The sequence below is a fragment of the Atheta coriaria genome, unplaced genomic scaffold (genome assembly GCF_025399875.1).
Source record: "Atheta coriaria isolate IRGN ID8LTWV9N9 unplaced genomic scaffold, Caltech_Dcor_3.1 hic_scaffold_9_pilon, whole genome shotgun sequence".
Taxonomy (NCBI): domain Eukaryota; kingdom Metazoa; phylum Arthropoda; class Insecta; order Coleoptera; family Staphylinidae; genus Dalotia; species Dalotia coriaria.
In genome coordinates, this window is record NW_027045451.1 from 7,007,489 (window position 1) to 7,026,397 (window position 18,909).

An 18,909-nucleotide genomic window follows, 5' to 3' on the forward strand; every position below is an offset into this window, starting at 1 on the left:
TATTGATTCATTTTGTAGCTTTAAGTGGTTATTGACGCAAGTTACCATTTCGTTTATAACAAAAACAGGCGGTCACAATTAAATTTGTATATAATTAGTCACCTTGTCCGAACGAGACGAATATGCGAACATATTATTTTTACAAAATAACAACACAGAAAACAAGTTTGTTTCATTGCCATTATTAAAATTAATTTTGGTTTTTGATTGAACAAAAAATGTGGGACACAATTTCATGGAAAAATGTTGTGTTTATTGTTGAGGTGAGTAAACAGAAGACAGATTAATTTTTTGTTTAATAAACTGTTTAGGGCGCCAAATAATGCAAAAATAATTTAGTAAATATATAAACATATATTTTTATTGGTACTAGAATATTATTTATTAAATAAACAAAATATTCCACCAATAATCATTCTCAATATTATACTTTTAACCAAACCATGACCACCAACTGCTACGTGGAGTGGTCGTACTGGTAGCTCCCCATCCCGGTCCTGCCCCAGTGAGTGTTTCAAGTGGACCACCGCCACCGCTACCTAATCCTGGACCAGCACCATTTCCATTTCCTAGCGAGCCAGTATTTCCAAAACCAGTGCCTGCACCAGCTCCATTTCCAAGTGAACCTGCGTTATTGCCCGCACCACAAAAACCTGTACAAGGTCCTTCCTGATTTTCATTTGATGATGGTCGTTTTCCCGGCCGATGCCTTGATCTATATTTGTAGTCATCATCTTCATCGTGTGGCTTAGCCTTAACAAAAACAATCACAACGAGAACCACAAACAATACCTAGAAAGAATATAATTAATAAACATCACTAATATTAGTTGAAGATTATCACATACCAAACGTTTATTCATCTTTTAAACTATTTAAAATGAATATTAACTTAATGTTGCCTTGGAAGCATTCCACTTGGTTTTGATGTTATTTTACAAACGGACGTGTATTTATACATTTTAATTCAAGTGGAAGTTGCATGTTAAGAATTTTATTTGAACTTGAACTTGATTTATTTGACAAACTAACACAGACAAAAAATAGAGACTTATTTCGCGTGATTTGGACTCACTGCAGATTATATAACCAATTAATTAATTATAGTTTATATGAATTCAGTAGAAATATACTACTTGGCATATACATTGTATACTTTAATAAATTATCTATTATGAGTCGTGAAAGGTAAATGCAAATTAATACAACATTTTAAATCATTTTAAATTAAAGATGCAACTTCGGAGATTTATGAAATAAAAACAAATAAAATGACAATTGAAATAGACGTGACCTACCATTTAATATTACATTCGTGTTTTTAATTGTGACGGAGATTCAAATACAAACCTATTTTTGTAAATAATTTACTACTGAACGATTTTGTTAATAAAAGTCAAATACATGTGTTTATTTAATATGTTATAGCTTTATCAAGTAAAGGTGTTGTACATTAGTTTGGAAAGTATGATGGAATTTTGAGTTGCGGTCATTTAGTCAGTTCCTATATCTCCTTGAAAAACTATCGATTGTGTATTTTCTGATTACTACCCAAAGAATCAATATGATTACAAAATATTACAAAGAAAAATTCTTCAAAAATCTCTCTTTTTAGATTCAGACATGAACAAAATGACAAAAAAATCTTTTCTAACATTATTACTTTTCAAAGAAAATTGTGCCAAAAGACTTTTCAGGCACATAATGGATTTAAAATGTTTTAAATATTATTTTATGAAGAATTTGATGCTGATTATCAGAGTGTTTTCCATTCTTGTTTATATTGATTAGTTCTGAGATAATTAATCACAGGCATCCACAGAATAAACTATTAATGATAGCAAGTCAAAAGTTATTTAAATATGGTAATTAAGCGTCGTTCTACGCAGTGGTACTATTTGTTTTTAATAATCAATACAACCACCAATTAAAATGAGAAGCGTTTTTGTTAAATTTGTGTTAATTTCTTACATTCTTCAGTATTAGAGATTAATTGATTAATAATTTTAATGTATAATTGCAAATCTGCAAACAAAACTGTGAATTTTAAATTTAAATTTAAATTTTTTATTTAAAAAAAATGTTACATCGAAATCTTTTCTTTATTTATTTTTACCAAATTTGGTCGCTTGACCAAAAATGCGCCATTTTGTAGAGAACCCTTCAATAAACAAAGATCTGAAGTCCTTCCTTTTCAGTGGGTTTATGATTGGTGGTGTCGGGTGGATTTATTTACTTCCACTCTTAAAGGGCCCGTTTTTCTACGGTTTTGAGACACAAAAAGTAGTATGTACTTTAAACTAGAGTCCGACCGAAACTGGTTTCTCAGCCGAAACCGAAACTGGACATAAACATATTTAATTTAAGTTTCTATGGTGCAATAAAATTATTTACAACAGTATTAAGCAGTAAAGTGAAGTAATTGAAGATAGATTAGACATTTTTGGTTTTGGGAATTTTTAGAACATATGTTTGGTGGAGGATTTCCTCAAACCGCTATCATGTGTCACTTCAAAATAAAACTATAATAAATTTCACGAACACTGAGGTTTGGTGCGGCCGAAAGTTTCGTCCAATTTTTGACCGAAACCGAAACTGCAGCAGAAACTAGAGTTCTTGGCCGAAAGTTGCCGAAACTGAAACCGAAATTTCGGTCGGTCTATACTTTAAACACGGAACACCAAGTCCATTAGTCACAGGTTGGAGCTTGCGCCTGCGCATTTGCCTATGGAACAGCACAAGCCCATATGAAATGCCATGCGCCGTCAATCAAACAAATCAAACTGCTGCTCGTGTCTACGCGACGCGGCGTGGCCTGACGCGCGGTACGGCGTTTATAGCCTTACATTTCCCAGTAGTGTGCAAGCGAAGATTGGAAGATTGAAAATACAAAAGTTCAAATAGAAAAATCTCAACGTGAAAATAGAATGGATGTAGAAAAAAATACCGTAAGCATCACGTGGCTAAACGTTGTTAAACACTCGACTGATTGAACGCTCGATGTTAATCAATCTCGTGGCAAAAGTCCCCTTTTAGCTACGTGATACTTAATATACTATTAAATAAATGCGAACCTGTTTTTCAAAAGGAATGTAATTTTTTAAAAATTTTGGAAGATATTTTAGAGCCCTTTCTAATGTTTTATATTTAATTACCAACATTTCAGTGCTAATTCGTGATATATGGTAGCTACGTCCTGTTTCCTGCTTATCTACTGGAATTAAATAAAATTTGTTTTGATTTTTTGCATGTACAAGATGAAATACGATACAAATGTCCCGAGAGATTTGTACGGCATTGTGGTAAATATGAACATAAATTTCATACTTTATTTCGCATACGTTTTTATTATAATTTAATTTTTGAATAAACTCGTCCGGGTGGAAATCAGCGCCCGAATAAGTGGACACTAGGCATCCGAGAGCGGAATGAACTCATCCTGTTTACGTCTAATAGAGTTTCGGCCGTAAAAGATTAAAAATCGTTCTACATGCTTTTGCGCTCGGTTTAATTTTCGGCAGTGATGCGCCGCACAACGACGCGTAATAGCAACGAGTAGCCGTCGAGCCATTGAAATGTTTTGATTCTATTACAGCGAGTATTCCTTGGGATCATTTCCCCTTCCTGCTAAACCCGACAAGCAGCTCTCCTCGCCGGTTTCATCGGACGCGCGCGCGTCGGTGTGTGTGTGTGAGTGCGCACAAATCGGATTCTTGAAAATTCTTATCCTTTCCGTCGTCGCGCCGCGCCAAAGGAGCACCGATTCTAATTCTAACTCCCAACTCTGGTTTCAGTCCTCAAGATCTGGCGCGTCTCTGAATAGTAAAATCCGATGTAAAGTTCTCTCATTCGACGCATATCCAATATTGCCCGATGTGCATGCGATGTGCTCGTATCGCTGGGCACCGCTGAATTTTACATAAAATTCATATTACAAGGCAGCGGTGGCACATTGAAAACTCAAAATTTTCAACAGTTGAAGCTACTTGCGTACAAAAAAAAGAAGACATACATAGAACCACCATGTGTGCATGAATTTAAATTAGTTTCTGCTGAAAATCTAATTTCGACCAATCTCTGAGATTGCACTCAAATTGATCAATTAATATTTAATACCAAGTTAATTACAAAAATAAATTAATAAATATGTACATAATGAAAAGCTGATTCATCATCGATAAAACACTGTAATATTTGTCAATTATTAAAATATATTCATCAAAATGCGACAAAACTATAAAAAATGCGATTCTGTGATAATTAAGTTAGTTTAATTTAATATTTTATTTATATAAGGAATAAATACTGTGATATAGCAATATCTCTTAATTATTAGCAGTGCATGTTCATTAATATTAATTAAATAATTAAACAATAAGTAAAAAGAGACCAAATACCTCAAGGAATATAACAAAACACCGGTTACTTCTTCCGTGAAAACTGATTTGGACTCTGCGGTGGCGTTTCACTGCCGGTGGTCTCGGACCTAAGCGATCTCCGCGGAGTGTTCTTTAGACTAGTTAACTTCTTGAGAGGTCTTGGAGATATGCTCGTTGATTCTACATTCTGCGAGACGTCTACGTTGTTGAACCATACGCCGCGCCCATCTTGACACAAGAAAACACATTGTTCAAGAAACCAATCCATCGTTACCTCGCAACGCTAATGCCCACCTCTAAATTTGGCATACTCTTTCGATCCGGCTTTGTGCGGATTGTGCATGATATCAAGCCACGCTGCAGCCGTCGAGGACGAATTGCTGCCGACGCTCGCAGCACCATCACCTTCAATAACAGACGAAATGCCGACGTTGAAAGCACTCGGCATCGTCATCGGAATGTACACCCTCGCGATCAGATCCTCGTAAGTTGTAGCGTTTCTGTATTTATTAACAACTGTCTCCAAAGATCTCGATCGTTCCTCGTAACTATTAAATAAATATAAATTGCATTACTAAACATTTAGTATTTGCATAGGGATAATTGGGACTTACTATTGTTGATAGAAAGATAGTGTCGATCGTTTGGCACGACTTGCGCAAATGATCGCCGCTCTCACCACACCAGCCAAAATGCTGTTCTCGATAATTGCCTCATCAAACAGCACACCGAACATCGGTACATCCGGTTTGCAGTTTATCGTCACCCGATTCAGATGATTACCCAGCGGATATATACTAATTAATATATCACAGAATTCAGTTGGGATTATATCCCGCCGATAATCTCGCGAATGTTCCGACCATACTACATGCACCTCATCGTTTCCCAGATGCCGTGTCTGAAAACCAGCCCAAACGCACATACACAACTGCATCTAAGAATCCCAAGTAAATATTTACCTTATTTAAAACAGCTTCAGGCGTATCACCGGGCATCCGTGTTGCAACATGGAAAATCGCCTCCATAAAGCTGCTGGCGACGTACGGTGCCGTCAAACCAGTGGATCCCTGCCGCTGCAAGCCGCCGAGAAAACCAGTGTGCGCTTCAAGTTCCACTTCCCATGCTAACGCTGCCAAAAATTGCTCGTACGCAATGCTACCGCCTTGGTTCGACAGAATCGAATTCTTATCTTCCTGACCCGGAGCGACATAAATGACGGCGACTTTGTGCGTTTCTCGACACCGCTGCCCGTCCAAATTCTTCAGCTCTCTCAAAAGTCGTTCATTCTTATTCAACAAATGCAGTTGTTTACGGCGTTCCCAGCCCGCCAATCCCAACTGGGAGAAAAGTAAGCGACACTGCTGGAATGCCGATTGCTGACTGTTGACTTCCTGGCTGAGATGATCACTCTCTCTGCTTTCAGGTCGACAAGCAGGATGGCCCAACATCGCATTACTATTCTGCATACTTCGGGATTGTTCGATTTCGATGTTTCTCTCGCTTATGACCGAGCCGATGGCTTCTGCTTCTAAGTCAGTGTCAAGTGGTGACACTGCAGGGATATTTAAACTATGGTCCCCATTCTCTAAACATTCTGGGCTTGTATGTCCCAAATACTGTAATAACTATAAACAACTCATATTTACCTAAGAGAAATTCAAAAGAAATCACAATACTTACATCATCTAACTGATCCAAGTCCGGTGCGGAATTTTCAGTGTTTGGCAAAACGCTGGGATTTCTATGTCGCATTGCGCGCTGTTGAATGTTGGTTTGTCCGATATTAACTGGACACAAACTCTCATGCTGCATGATACTCATCGGTCCCCATTTGCTCGAGTTTGTACTACTCCAACTCGCAGTGCTCTCGCGATGTTGATTGTAATTCTTGTACATTTCCGGCGTTTTGTATAAAATACTTGCGTCCCAACTCGCTTTCCCAGATAAGTCTCTCAGCAAAACTCGGACTTGTTTATCAGCCGTCGACAAACCAGCTGTCACGCCGCCGCCAGGCAAATCGAGCGCCGGTAGTTCCACAAGACTAGCGATTACATTCGCCGTCAACACAAACAACTGAATATTCGGTGCGGCAAAGATATCCATCGATAACTCGTCGGAATTTAAATCGGGCACGTCGTCATGTTCTACGACAAGTGAACTAAGCCGTGCGGCTCCAATCGCCATTGGAAAATGTCCCAAATGGGTTACCAAATGCGATAATACCGTTCTGGCACAAAGAATAATCGCCTGCCGATATTGGGGCGTTTTAGTGTTGCCAGAAGACCCGCGCGCCAAATTATCCAACGATATGTGGGAGTCAAAATCATCCTGATTTTGTTGTGGTACCAACCCAGACAGATTGGTGTACTCCGATGATTTGGTGCGCAGCATACGATGCAAGACGCTAAATACGAGCAGCAACAGACATGATTTACTCTCACCATATTCAGAGGCAACCAAGAGACGCTGCGGACCGAGCTTCATGCACCACTCGCCCAAACAAAGTAGCAGCGATGTACTCAGAGATTTTTCATTTTCGGACGCAGTAGGTCCCGAAGGTGTGTGCAAAAACAGAGCGTGGCACAACGACCGAATGATTGAATCCGCCAGGCGTGGATAATGCAACCAGAGGAGCACGCCATGATCACAGAGGAAATATAATGTATTACTTGCCAATTGTGCGATGACTTTGTTCGTTAACTACAATAATAAAACAAAGAATCAATTAATTCAATTCAATCAATAAACAGTTAAAATATTTCTTACTTTCAATGATTGTAGAATAACATTGATTGCATCAGATATTAGAGAACTGTATGATTCATTCGTAAATTCGCGATACACAAAATGACCCAAAACGGTTAAAGCAATACACCTCGCCATACCAGTAGGCTCCCGCCGACCAGTTCGCAAAACTATACCCACAATGTGCTCCTTGATATCTGGACATGGCAACACATTGATACTGTTTTCAGGTCGTAGAACAGACAATTTAGTTAAGTTATCCGTCATCGACAGCAACCCTCCCAAAATAGAGATCGCCTCGGATCTCGGTGTAGCTTCCGAGAGATCGGACGAATTAAGTACGGAACTGCACGAATGCACCAAATCAAGCAACAATAACGAAGACCCTGGCAATTGTAATGATAAAAACCGAGGGCCTAAATAACGCAGTGTTACATTAAGAATAGGCCGGGACGTGCCGCTTAAAGCTGTAAACACAATAACACAGCAGATGTGAGCAATACATTATTTAATGTTTTACTTAGTAATTTCCTTACCCAAATGCAAAGATCTGTAGAAATGCGGCAGATAACTTCGATGATGCGGATCACAGTTAATAGTTACAATACAAAGCAAGCGCAACGCGTTGATTTTCCCCGAATCGTACGCGGACGATAAGTTTAAAGCTCCAAAGCACCAAGGGACGATTAACGTGAGCGGCGGTACCAGCTCGGGCGGGGACGGTGTGCTCACGTTGTCCGTAGAGACGCCTTGATTCGCTTTGATTTTTATTAAGGTGTCGACCAATTTTACCAAATACTCGAACACCTGGGAATGTAAGTGCGGGTCGGCGATTTCGTTAACGTCGCCTAAAGCACCAAGCATGCGCCGCCATAGAATAACAGCAACGTCGGGCAACCAGCCACGCACCGACCCACCGCAAACTACGCCACGATTCTCACCAGAGATATCCTGCGGGTGATTATCACCACTTAGGACATCCAGTGGTATCGGCGCGTCTTTAATCGAAGTACTTTCTAGGCCGCTGGACGGTGCCGGGCTCGGCGTTCGTGTTCGATCAACCGATTCAGTATCGATTTGTTGCCGCAAATTATCCAAGGAGAGTGCCCTCCGATGCGGCATGCGCCGTTTGGTCAAATTGGTTTCGCTGTAGCTGCGCGACAAGCCAGGCTTGGATGCCTTTACAACTACCGTTTCCTCTGGCGCGGAAGAATCCTGTCTTTCAACCTGATGCGGATGCGACTCTGTCGACACCATTTGGTTGCAGTTTTCAGTCTTGCTAGTCACCCTCGGTCTGCGTTTACTCTTCTGTTCAGACAGTCGATCCAATGGCAAGTTAGTCAAGTCCAAGTTGTACACTTGTCGCGCCAGAACTCTTGTTAATGTCTCCAAAGTCTTCGACCATTCGGTGATTAATTCCTCCCAGTTTGTCAACGACGTCAAAACATGTAGAAACCTATCCCACAATTCCCGACTAATCATCACATTCAAATTGGCTTTGATCCACGTAACAATCAACGTTTGGAATATTGCAGGCGCTAGTTTCCCGCCCAGTGTACTAACTTTTTTCTTTGGTGGATTCGGCGGGTTTTCCCCAAGCACCAGCGACGTCACCTGCAGTAACACCACCAACAACTGCTCCCAGGTCTCGCTGTCCATGCCAGTGTGCATCACCATGTATCTGTAAATATTCAGTACTCGCTTGCACGCATCAGTCTGCTCCTCGAGAGAGGTGGTCAAGTGCGGATTGACTTCCAGCAAAAACACATTGCCGGCGTGTGTCATAAACAACTGCAGCACATTCTGCAAACCAGCGCGCACCAGCAGATTTTCTTTGTGTATCGCACCCAAGTATGAATCGTTGCGTAATCGTGGCGGACGCATGGCATCCGCGCCATCATCACTGCGTGCTACGTCATCAGCCACCGGCTCCAACATATAAGGCGGCATGTCAGACCCAGACTTCTGGATGATGTCTTTGTACATGGCAATTGTCTTGCGAATGGCGACAATGTGATCAAAATTAAGCAAAAATGCCTGCCGATATAACTCATGGATAAAGTTGACATTATCACGAGAAGACCAGAGGACATCGCGTACGATTTGTGCCGCTTGTTCGTACTCAGATGGTGCTGTTTTAACTGATTGCAGAGACATATCTGAAATATTAATTTATCTTAATCAGAACATTTCACAAGTTATAATAGCTTACTTCCATCTAAACTTGACTGTTCACTGCCTTCGTCATCCTGTACTTGTTGCAAACTACTCTGCGTATTGCCACCATCTCCTCTTTTCTGTGTGTAATTAATAACCCACTTGATCAGTATCACCCTGTATGCTACAAACTCATTTTCGCTTTCTGCTTTCCGTCGCGTCGGCAAATCAAGTATAGGCTTGTATAGAGAAGTCTGATACGAAAAATTCGGACACAACTTAGGTAGGTAATGTATTTGGAACCTTTCCAATAAAAACTGAAATGAGCGTCGCTGGTGCATCTCCTTATCATGCCACTCTAGTTTCACCACCGTGCTGGCCATGCCCTCCAGCAGCGTTTCCATGTAAACTTTATTATCTGTTTCGTTGGTTTGTGCAGGCAGGATGGGCAAAACATCACCAGGCGTCACTGGGTATTGTGACGATGTGTCATGAAATACACTGTTGGTCGTTTGACCGCCAATCGCCGAAATCGGAATGAAACCGGCGACCAAAGAGGCAAACATGTGATGCACATGGTCGGGCGCATTTTCGTTGAGGGCCTGGTACCACATGAGAAAGTATTTTATCGCCTGTTTCCTCAAACGGGCTGTGTTGCCGGCGTGGAGAATTTTGGAGAGAAGACGGCCAAGCGAATGCAACTGCCATCGTTTGTGGATGAGCTCGGGGAGGAGAACGAGAACTTGTTCTAGGATCCATAACGCTACTTCCAGTTCTTCGCGCGTGGCCCTTTGAACTAGATATATCGTCAGTTAACAAGTAATAGAAAGTGAGTGCATGCATTGATGTCAAGTGTTAATGTAAACTTACCTAAGTGAAATGTGAGCTCTGTGCAGACATAAAAGAATAATTGCAAAATTAGTAACAAATATTTATTAGCATTCTAATGTGTTGGAATTATAAAATGTGATTTTTTTTTATCTTGATACTATATTTACTGAACCAAGGACCCAGTACCACACTAGAAGTAAGCAGGAAATAGACTTTAAAACTTGTGTTTAGGAGTTTTGGGCAATGTCATCGACTTTTTCCTCGTTTTCAAGTAACAAACCTATGATTACCAAATTCAGTTTGTAGTTTTAGTTTTATTTTAAACATCTGATAACAAATAAATGTATAAATCAATCATTTTCAGTTCAAAATGAGAAAAATATATCACCATTTAATGATAATTAGCTTTATCTCCCATCAAATAAACTACAAGTGCTCATAGCAAGCAACTGAATGTGTTGTCACAATGTAAACTAACTAAATAATGACAAGTGCCCAACTACATGATATGATAAGCAGTAAATTTAAAAACTTACCTTTCTGTCTGAGGTTTTGCTCTGCTTGGACGAAAGATTCATAGAGAATCTGGTAAATGTGACTGAAGTTGGCCTCAAAGAACCCTTTGGCTTCAATGTGCTCAAAATTATCTACAAACAAATCAATGATTAAACAAACAAACACACCTTGCGGCAAAAATAACTAAAACATAAACAAACAATAGCCTCAACAATACACTCTGAGAGCTTCACACTCCCACAGTGAACAATACACGCGAGCAACAATACGCAGCGCACTCCGCTCATTCACTCAAACACATTTGTTTGGCAGCGCCATCGTCGCCACAGAAAACGACTCGAATTTTTGTAGCAAAAGGTCGGAACTCACATAAAATCACCTTCAGGTGCTTGACACGCGTTGCCAAGTCCTTCTTGGGGTCCTGGATCTTCAGCGAGGACTTCTTGATGTCCGTGATTTTCTTGCTGAACATTTTATGTCGGTCGCGTTTATCACCTGTTCGCCGTTCGATGAATACTTGCCGCACTCGCGATCTAGTCACATATTGATAGCGCGGATGATCGATGGCGTTTGGAAAAGCGATTACATTTTTGATCGCGATTGGGTTTCGTGTTGACGTAAACTAAATGTCATGATTTTTGGTTTGGTTGTGTTTCCGCACGAAAATCTAGCACTGAGTTCACTCGCTCTGCATTGTTGCTTGTGTTGTTGCTACAACCCATCTACTGCCACTGCTAATTTACCTTCGTATCGAGTACCTTTGCTGAGCGCTCTAACAGTTTGTGAGTCACTTGAACTATGCGTAGTGCTTGAATTGTCACCATATAAAGGAAAATTCAATGCAACGTAAATAGCATGTGAACAAGTTCAGCGACAACTCTGTGGCGGTTTTTGTGTAGTAAGTCAGAAAGAAAGGACGGATGTAGAGAAATGTAGAACACTTGATGGCAATGTTGCAATTCAAACATGACAGTCTGAAAAATGTTAATATTTAATACTTATCTAGCTTATTTTAGGTATTAAGACAATAAAAGTTAATGCAAACTATTTAAATTTATGAAGTTTAGAAAAAACAAACAATTAGGTATTTCAAAAACAAAATAAAAATTTAATTAAAATTGCATATAAATTTAATTCAATTTTATTATTTAAGCTTATCAAATAAATCAAACACTAAACATATATATATTATATTTATTGTTTAAATTACTATTTAGATAATGGACTAGTTTTAAATTTAAATAAATGGCAGCAACGTACAAACGTGAAAGAATTGTGAAAACATAACTATAAACATAACCTTGGAATACAAACAAGTTTATAGAATTTTTTGAGACCAAACATTTTTTGTAAAATATTACAATGGAGAAGAAAAGAGGTGAATTTATAATACAATATCATCATCGGTTTTTTTAAATAATATTTTTGATTATTTTGAAGGAAACTATAATAAACATGGAAACAGACCCCAAAAACAGCCACAAGAAATTGATGAAACCAACCCAATAATGAAAATGTTCAAAGACTTCTCTATACAACTGGATGAAAAACATGACAGATATGAAAGAATTGTGAAACTCTCCAGAGACATCACAATTGAGAGCAAAAGAATCATCTTCCTGCTACACAATCAAGATACAGACATGTAATTTTCATTTAACAAATAATTCCTGACTAATAGACATCTATTAATTTCATATTAAAATTTCAGAGAAAGTAAAAGAGCTGGCATTCTGCAAGAAGCTGACAAAAGATTAAAGCAATTAATTGATGGGCAATTCAAGTCTATTGCAAATGAATTGAAGGGTCAAGACCATTATCAATTCTTAAGGGCTTACACTGCTGGTGTACAGGAGTTTATTGAAGCAATGCTCTTCTATCAATACATCAAAGATGACACTATTGATCAATGGCATGTCATAAATGATAAGTTTACTTACAAGTCTGAAGAAGGTGATGATTACTCATTCTTGTTCCCACAAATGGAGTTTATCTTGGGGCTGGCTGATTTTACTGGGGAATTGATGAGAAAGTGCATAAACAGTATTGGTTCTGGACAAGTAGAGACCTGTTTCAAGATCTGTGGATTTGTCAAGTTTATCTTGAGTGGTTTCATGGGCTCAAATAATACTGGGCATAAGGAAGTGGGTAGGAAGTTGTACACATTGAAGCAGAGCCTTACCAAGATGGAGATGGTTTGTTACAACATTAGAGTAAGGGGTAGTGAGGTGCCTAAACATATGTTGGGAATTGTTTCAAGCCGACATAATTTGGAAGATATTCGCGATGAAGACGAGGGATATTATTAAATTATATTGACATGCATTATTATACAATTAATTGTTTGTGAAATTACATGTATAACTGTATAATATGAATTAATTTTACCTTATTGTTCCTGGCGTTAATGACATGTAAGATTGATGAGTTTGGTTATGTTTAGTTTAGACAATTTTCTGATGGTGAGAAATGTCAGAAATGACAGTTTGACATTTGTCCAAACTCAAATCAATTTTGTTCATGAAAATCGAAACTCAAAATGGTTATTGGTTTATTTCCTCTGGCAAAGCTAGGAACATTATTTATAAAGCAAATTACAAAACCAATTGCAGAAATGGTTAAGAAACAAGCAGTGCAACATCATTTCGTACGTCGGTGGATTTGTATTCCACCAGCACAGTGTTAGTATAAAAATACATAGTTAAAATTTAAAATTACAAGATAGTAGAGCTTTAGAAATGTAGATGTTTTATCTTTGATATATTAAAACAATTTGTTTTTGACGCTTTTATACATAAATACTAAGGACATCAAGTTTCGAGAAGGACGAACTAAGTTTTCCAATAGAACAGATTCACCTGGCAGGCCCCACCAAATATCTGTATATTGCTTTAACCTCCAAGACTATTCTAGTCATTAGAAGGCATTGCAGTGAAGATAGTCTATATCTATCTAGTCTAATAACAAATTGTTTAAAATAGTTTTTAACACTGAAATGGCATGGCGGCCTTTCCAGCGGCAAAGTTAGGCGCATTAGTGCTCAAACAAGTCAGTAAACCAATAGCACAAGCTTGCAAGAACTATGCGAAATCATCGCCGTTCTTCCGAAAATATATCTGCATGCCACCAGCCCAGTGTAAGCTAGAACACAAACAAAATCAAACCAATCAATTTGCTACTATAATTGTTTACATCAATTTAATCAAAACTGCTTACTATATGTTTATTTACTATTTAAATAAAAATCAAGGTGTTATATAATTGTTTTCAGTGTATCACTGGTCTGAGGTGAAAATGAAAATGTGGATACTCAATCTGGGCAAACCTGTGAATATTCCTGTACTGAATGAACAGCAGGCAATTGAACTAGGTGCTAATTTATTGGGTGAAGGTGTTATCTTCACTATAGCTGCTTTAATTCTGATAAATGAATATCAGAGGTCTTCTGCTAAAGAAGCCAAAAAGGAAGCAGCTACTAAAGCTGAAAAGCAAGTGCTTGAGCAAAACATACATGATTTATATTTCATCACACAGAAACAAGCAACACAAATTAATGAACTCATGAGACACATTTATGACTTAGGTAACGTAAACTTATGATTATTTTCATAATTAAAGTATTAATTTAATATTTTGTTCATTTATAGAGGGACGAGTTGTTCAAGTTCCATGGAAATCTAAAAACACCTTCTGGAGATGATCCCCCAGAGTCACCACCCCCACCTCCACCAACTTTCTATCCAGGAGAAGGGCAATTTCACAAAGCCGATGAAACGGTTCCCCCAGACTCTCAACAGAATCCAATTCCATCTACACCAACTGAAGAAAATGTTCATACACCATCTCAGCCATCAAAAAAAACACCTAGAAATTGTAGCACATCTAATTCATTAGTTTCCTGTGCTTACGATTTGGTCGAAAACGAATTGTTTTCCGACGGCAGACGTAAAACTAGTATTGTTAATTTAGGTATAGATCACTTGTACAACAATGTGTACCGAATTCCAATACGTTCATAGAATACAATAGCATTTAAGCTTAAAAATGTTGATAAAATCTTAATTACGCATTTTCACACCCAACTATTGCGTACTTAGTATTTATTAGTGAAATAAACAATAATATTACTGTGTTTATGTTACCGAAAAGTGAATAACAATTGGTTTGAGAAGTTAATTGACTTTTAAACTTTAATTATTCATTTTACAATTCACAAAGTACATGTAACTATTTTGATTTAGATAGTAATAGTTTCTGTAATCCTGTAATACGCTTTTCGAGTACTTTATAATCTTCTTGGGTTGATTGCAACTTGAGTTTTATATTTTCTGATCTAGCAATCGAGCTAGTCTCAGATTGAGATGCACGTGATGAACTGCAGTGAATAATTGTACTTCTAGACTTTCTATTGGCGTTTACAATATTTGCACAACCACTTGAACGGCTTTTAATTGAATCACAACCACTTGATGTTCGACTGCATCTTGATGTCTGACTTGATGAACGACTTAAAACTTTATTTCTTTCATATGACATTGATGTAGGTGGATTGGGAAGCTTTTGACTGCGATTTCTTGGTATTGAACTTTGGCGACTCTGCCTTTCTGACAAACTTGATATACCTGATGATTTTTTACTTTGACTAAGTTGTTGTTTTAATGCGCTTTCTTTTCGCCGCATTGCATCAATTTCTTGTTGCATTTTATTTTTCTCTAGTAGTAGTTTATTTATATACTTTTGATGATTGCTACGTTCAGTTATAACGCTTTTTTCTAGTTTTGACAACGCGTTTTCAAGTGATGTTGTTTTTGCTAATTCTGCTTTTGAAGATACTTTTGTACTGCTTTTAGTACCAATTTGTTTTGTAAGTTTTTCATTCTCAATCTTCAATTCTTTAATTCTAAAAGCATATTATAAAGTTTTGTATGTATTACATGATATTATTCTTACTTTTTCTGCATATCGTCAATTGCTTTATGCTTAATTGCATGACAATGCATTTTAAAAGAAGCATACTCTTCTCTGGTTCTACACAGATCAGATTCAAGTCTTCGTATCGTGGCAATCAGACTTTTTACATCAGGCGAACCACAGTGATCCAATGTTATGGGATAATATGTTTTATCAAATTCAGTAGTATATCCAAGGATTAAATACTTTTTATTTTCACTGGCTTCACTCAGATTGTTTCGAAAATACGATTTTATACTAGCTGTACTATTTTGAAACTGATGCAGTTCTTCATATGTTAATAAATTTAATGTAATCGCACGACTTGACTGAAATTTTAAACCAAATTAATTACTTACTGCACATAAATATATTTATTTTACTTTTAATAGCCCAGATATAAACATCTTTGTAAATACTTCAAATGTTTTATAATTTCCAGTTTTTGTAGTTAAAGTTTCAATATCTAAAAATTAAACTTTAGTTTATTTTAGAGAATAATATAGGAATACAAACTACGCGTACATATTTGATCATAACTACATCTCCATTCTTCGCCAATTTCTTTATCTGATACTTTTAATTCAAGCCGATTTGAAGAAATATCTAGGCGTATTAAATAATCTTGATCTTTAAATGTGTGGATTGTGACTAAATTATTGTTTGTTGTGATGGGCATAGCAATCAAGAAATTGAAATTTCAAATATGTCATTTTGACATGATTTTGATTCCGAAACTATGATGTTTTTTACAATTAAAATCAAAGTCAAATTGTTTTGAATTTTAATCGTATTGAATTGTCATAAGTTACTTCTTTTGCAAGTTTGGAATAGTTTTCGAAGCTCCTACCAGATGTCAGATGTTTACAGAGTGTCATGGCGACTATTTATGTATGCGCTTTGGTGATAGTGATACAAAATGAATAAAATTCGCCTGTATTTTTAATGAAACACAAGTACAATCTTAGTAATACGTAAGAAACAAAACAATATTATGGCGACGGAGATATTAAAATCCTTCGGTACTCTACAATCGGAACTGGAACAGGCGAAGACGAGCTTGAAAGGAGTCGATGAGAATATTAAGAGGTTAATCGGCAGGGACCCCTCGGAGCTGATAACGCCTGGCCAGCGGCATCCCCACAAACGACCGGTTGTCGGCAACAATGAAGAGGGTGGTAATAAACACCGATGGGGTTTGGGTGGAAACCGACGTGTCTTCACGCATGATAACGAAGAACCGCCGACAAAGCGACGCGGCGGCGTATTTAATCGACTCTCCGATCGCGTGGTCAGTGAAAGGGTGGCATATCATCATGATGAAGACAACGGTGACTTTAAAGGACATAGACAGATGATAAGTAAAGTGATTGTGACGCCGAAAGAGGTGCCCAGCCGACAGGACGCGTTAGATGCCCAAAGTGGGGATGAAAAGTTCAAAGCAAGAAATAGGAGAATGTTTGGTGCTCTTCTTGGCACTCTACAGAAGTTTCAGCAGGAAGAAACAAAATTAAAACCTAAAGTAAGGGGTTATTATTAAAGATTCTGATTCATTACTATAGTATAACGTTTTTATTATAGGAAGAAAAAAGAGCACAACTGGAAAAGAAAATTGAAGAAATTGAAATCCGCGAAAAAGCAGAAATAAAAAAAGAGCGACAGGAATTGTTTATGAATCGTAAGAAAAAGCAAGCCGAAATTAAAATGATTGAACTGAAAATGCTAAAGATGAAGACATACACACAATGGGAGGAATTACAAAAATCTAGAATGAATTTTATACAAACTAAAAGCAAACCAAGTATTCATTATCTACCTAAGAAAATAACTGATATAGCAAAGAGTGCATTAGAAGAATCAAAAAAGAATATACAAAGTAAGTACTTATCCCATATCATTATTTAATAACATTGATATCATATTTATCTTTATTTTAGCAATGATTGATGAAAGAAAAGAAGAAGTTATGGCCGAACTAAAAGTCATAGAAGATAAAATGCAGTGGAATTTTAGAAATAAAAACGCAACAGAAAACGACACTGATAAAGAATCAGACGCAGAGAACCACGATGATGAAGATCAAAAAGAGAATATACTCAGTGAGCATGAAGATGTGGAAATAAAAGATATTTCATCTGAGACTACTGACTGTGTCAAATCAATGACCGATAGACATGATAATCAGGACAATGCAATGGTTACCGTTCTCCAAGATGATTTGAAGAAGGAAGGTAACCAGAATGATAATGACGCAGCCGAGAATAGCTGCGGAGAAATGTAATTTTAGTTTTTAATTAATTAACTTTAATTTAATTGTATGAAAATATACAAAAGTCTGCTTTTGCCTTGTTCGAATCAAGTCTGATTGACATGGATAAGCTGGTTTATTAAATTGTACGCGTTTTTCTTCATTGCTTACGAAGTATTCCTTGGTACAACAGTTTGCGATCAATAGGATCTGGATATGCTCAGGACAATAAAGTTATGTGTTGGGTGTGGCCTATACCGACTTAGTGAAACCATGTTTGGTGTATATTTGGTGGCCTACGTTGGAACAAGAATTTAAGAAAAATATTAGAAGCGAATTTAAACACTTTTCTCTCTTTTTGAAAAATACAGATTGGTATAATTAAGTCTCCTTTATGTTTCAGATTTTCAATAAAACGTCAGTTATTATGTAATCAAAATAAACATTATGATTTATGTTGTTTTCTCACGAATATTCAAGTTTATCACTAAGTTTTTCTTATCCTAAACTAAGTTTCCAAGTGAAATTAATTTCTTAACGTTATGTATTGTGATGCTAATGATGATCAAAATTAATAATCCGCAATAGCAGCGAAAAATAATTTATAAACTCTTCTGCCCACGTTTTCACATTATCTAAATCATCATGGTACTACGTTTGAGCAGAATTTGCTACAAATCGTCATAAATTTTAGTTTCATTTTGTTTCTAAGCTGTATGTATTTCTTTTGTGTTCATTCTATTACACTATTTGTTTACATAACCTTCCGTTTTAATTTATCAAAGTAGTTCCCCGCGTGAATCCTTTACGCGAGTCTTCGTAATAGAATTATTTTTGTCATGTCGCGTTGCGGCGACAACGGGTAACTGTAGCGAGCGCACATTTCAATTTAAATTGACCGTGTATTCAAATTACTACTTCATATCTGGACGCAATTTATAGAACTATGTTGCGCCTGTGCGCATGTAGGAGCAACAACAGGATGTCATCTCTACGACTTGCTGCTGCTGCTGTGAATTCGTAAAAATAGAAGGAGTTGCAAACCAGGAGTGCACTTTTACACCATTTATTCAATTCTTG

At 37.4% G+C, this 18,909-nt stretch overlaps 6 protein-coding genes and 1 long non-coding RNA gene across 9 annotated transcripts; 4 read left to right on the forward strand and 3 right to left on the reverse strand.

The window, feature by feature from the left end:
- Positions 1–334: 334 nt before the first annotated feature.
- Positions 335–1,057, reverse strand: LOC135798859 (uncharacterized). Its single transcript, XM_065311830.1, has 2 exons — positions 849–1,057; positions 335–792 (listed from the first exon to the last, which is right to left on the reverse strand). The coding sequence occupies exons 1-2, from the start codon at positions 861–863 to the stop codon at positions 433–435; spliced, it is 375 nt and encodes a 124-aa protein (XP_065167902.1). The 5' UTR covers positions 864–1,057; the 3' UTR covers positions 335–432.
- A 2,109-nt stretch (positions 1,058–3,166) lies between these two features.
- LOC135798861 (uncharacterized) lies at positions 3,167–4,162 on the forward strand. Its single transcript, XR_010549791.1, has 2 exons — positions 3,167–3,302; positions 3,795–4,162. It is a non-coding gene; the product is annotated as an uncharacterized lncRNA (long non-coding RNA).
- A 103-nt stretch (positions 4,163–4,265) lies between these two features.
- Positions 4,266–11,372, reverse strand: LOC135798848 (ral GTPase-activating protein subunit alpha-1). 2 transcript variants are annotated; one of them, XM_065311813.1, is made up of 11 exons: positions 11,001–11,372; positions 10,652–10,762; positions 10,155–10,172; positions 9,340–10,080; positions 7,664–9,286; positions 7,149–7,594; positions 6,063–7,082; positions 5,342–6,007; positions 4,994–5,280; positions 4,674–4,927; positions 4,266–4,607 (listed from the first exon to the last, which is right to left on the reverse strand). In XM_065311813.1, the coding sequence occupies exons 1-11, from the start codon at positions 11,101–11,103 to the stop codon at positions 4,423–4,425; spliced, it is 5,454 nt and encodes a 1,817-aa protein (XP_065167885.1). In that variant the 5' UTR covers positions 11,104–11,372; the 3' UTR covers positions 4,266–4,422. The 2 variants fall into 2 exon arrangements, with proteins under 2 accessions (XP_065167885.1, XP_065167886.1); XM_065311814.1 differs by lacking the exon at positions 10,155–10,172.
- Positions 11,373–11,387: 15 nt separating this feature from the next.
- On the forward strand, positions 11,388–13,003 carry Trax (Translin associated factor X). Its single transcript, XM_065311826.1, has 4 exons — positions 11,388–11,529; positions 11,849–12,009; positions 12,072–12,276; positions 12,343–13,003. Exons 2-4 carry the CDS (start codon positions 11,994–11,996, stop codon positions 12,938–12,940), a joined length of 819 nt encoding a protein of 272 aa, XP_065167898.1. The 5' UTR covers positions 11,388–11,529; positions 11,849–11,993; the 3' UTR covers positions 12,941–13,003.
- Positions 13,004–13,109: 106 nt separating this feature from the next.
- LOC135798856 (putative OPA3-like protein CG13603) lies at positions 13,110–14,807 on the forward strand. 2 transcript variants are annotated; one of them, XM_065311827.1, is made up of 3 exons: positions 13,110–13,312; positions 13,903–14,214; positions 14,279–14,807. In XM_065311827.1, the coding sequence occupies exons 1-3, from the start codon at positions 13,171–13,173 to the stop codon at positions 14,329–14,331; spliced, it is 507 nt and encodes a 168-aa protein (XP_065167899.1). In that variant the 5' UTR covers positions 13,110–13,170; the 3' UTR covers positions 14,332–14,807. The 2 variants fall into 2 exon arrangements, with proteins under 2 accessions (XP_065167899.1, XP_065167900.1); XM_065311828.1 differs by lacking the exon at positions 13,110–13,312 and adding an exon at positions 13,420–13,767.
- Positions 14,795–16,355, reverse strand: LOC135798853 (centrosomal protein CCDC61-like). Its single transcript, XM_065311824.1, has 4 exons — positions 16,107–16,355; positions 15,965–16,047; positions 15,582–15,910; positions 14,795–15,531 (listed from the first exon to the last, which is right to left on the reverse strand). Exons 1-4 carry the CDS (start codon positions 16,258–16,260, stop codon positions 14,859–14,861), a joined length of 1,239 nt encoding a protein of 412 aa, XP_065167896.1. The 5' UTR covers positions 16,261–16,355; the 3' UTR covers positions 14,795–14,858.
- A 68-nt stretch (positions 16,356–16,423) lies between these two features.
- Positions 16,424–17,978, forward strand: Pnn (desmosome associated protein-like protein pinnin). The gene is made up of 3 exons (XM_065311825.1): positions 16,424–17,103; positions 17,163–17,457; positions 17,519–17,978. The coding sequence occupies exons 1-3, from the start codon at positions 16,576–16,578 to the stop codon at positions 17,860–17,862; spliced, it is 1,167 nt and encodes a 388-aa protein (XP_065167897.1). The 5' UTR covers positions 16,424–16,575; the 3' UTR covers positions 17,863–17,978.
- The last annotated feature ends 931 nt before the right edge of the window (positions 17,979–18,909 follow it).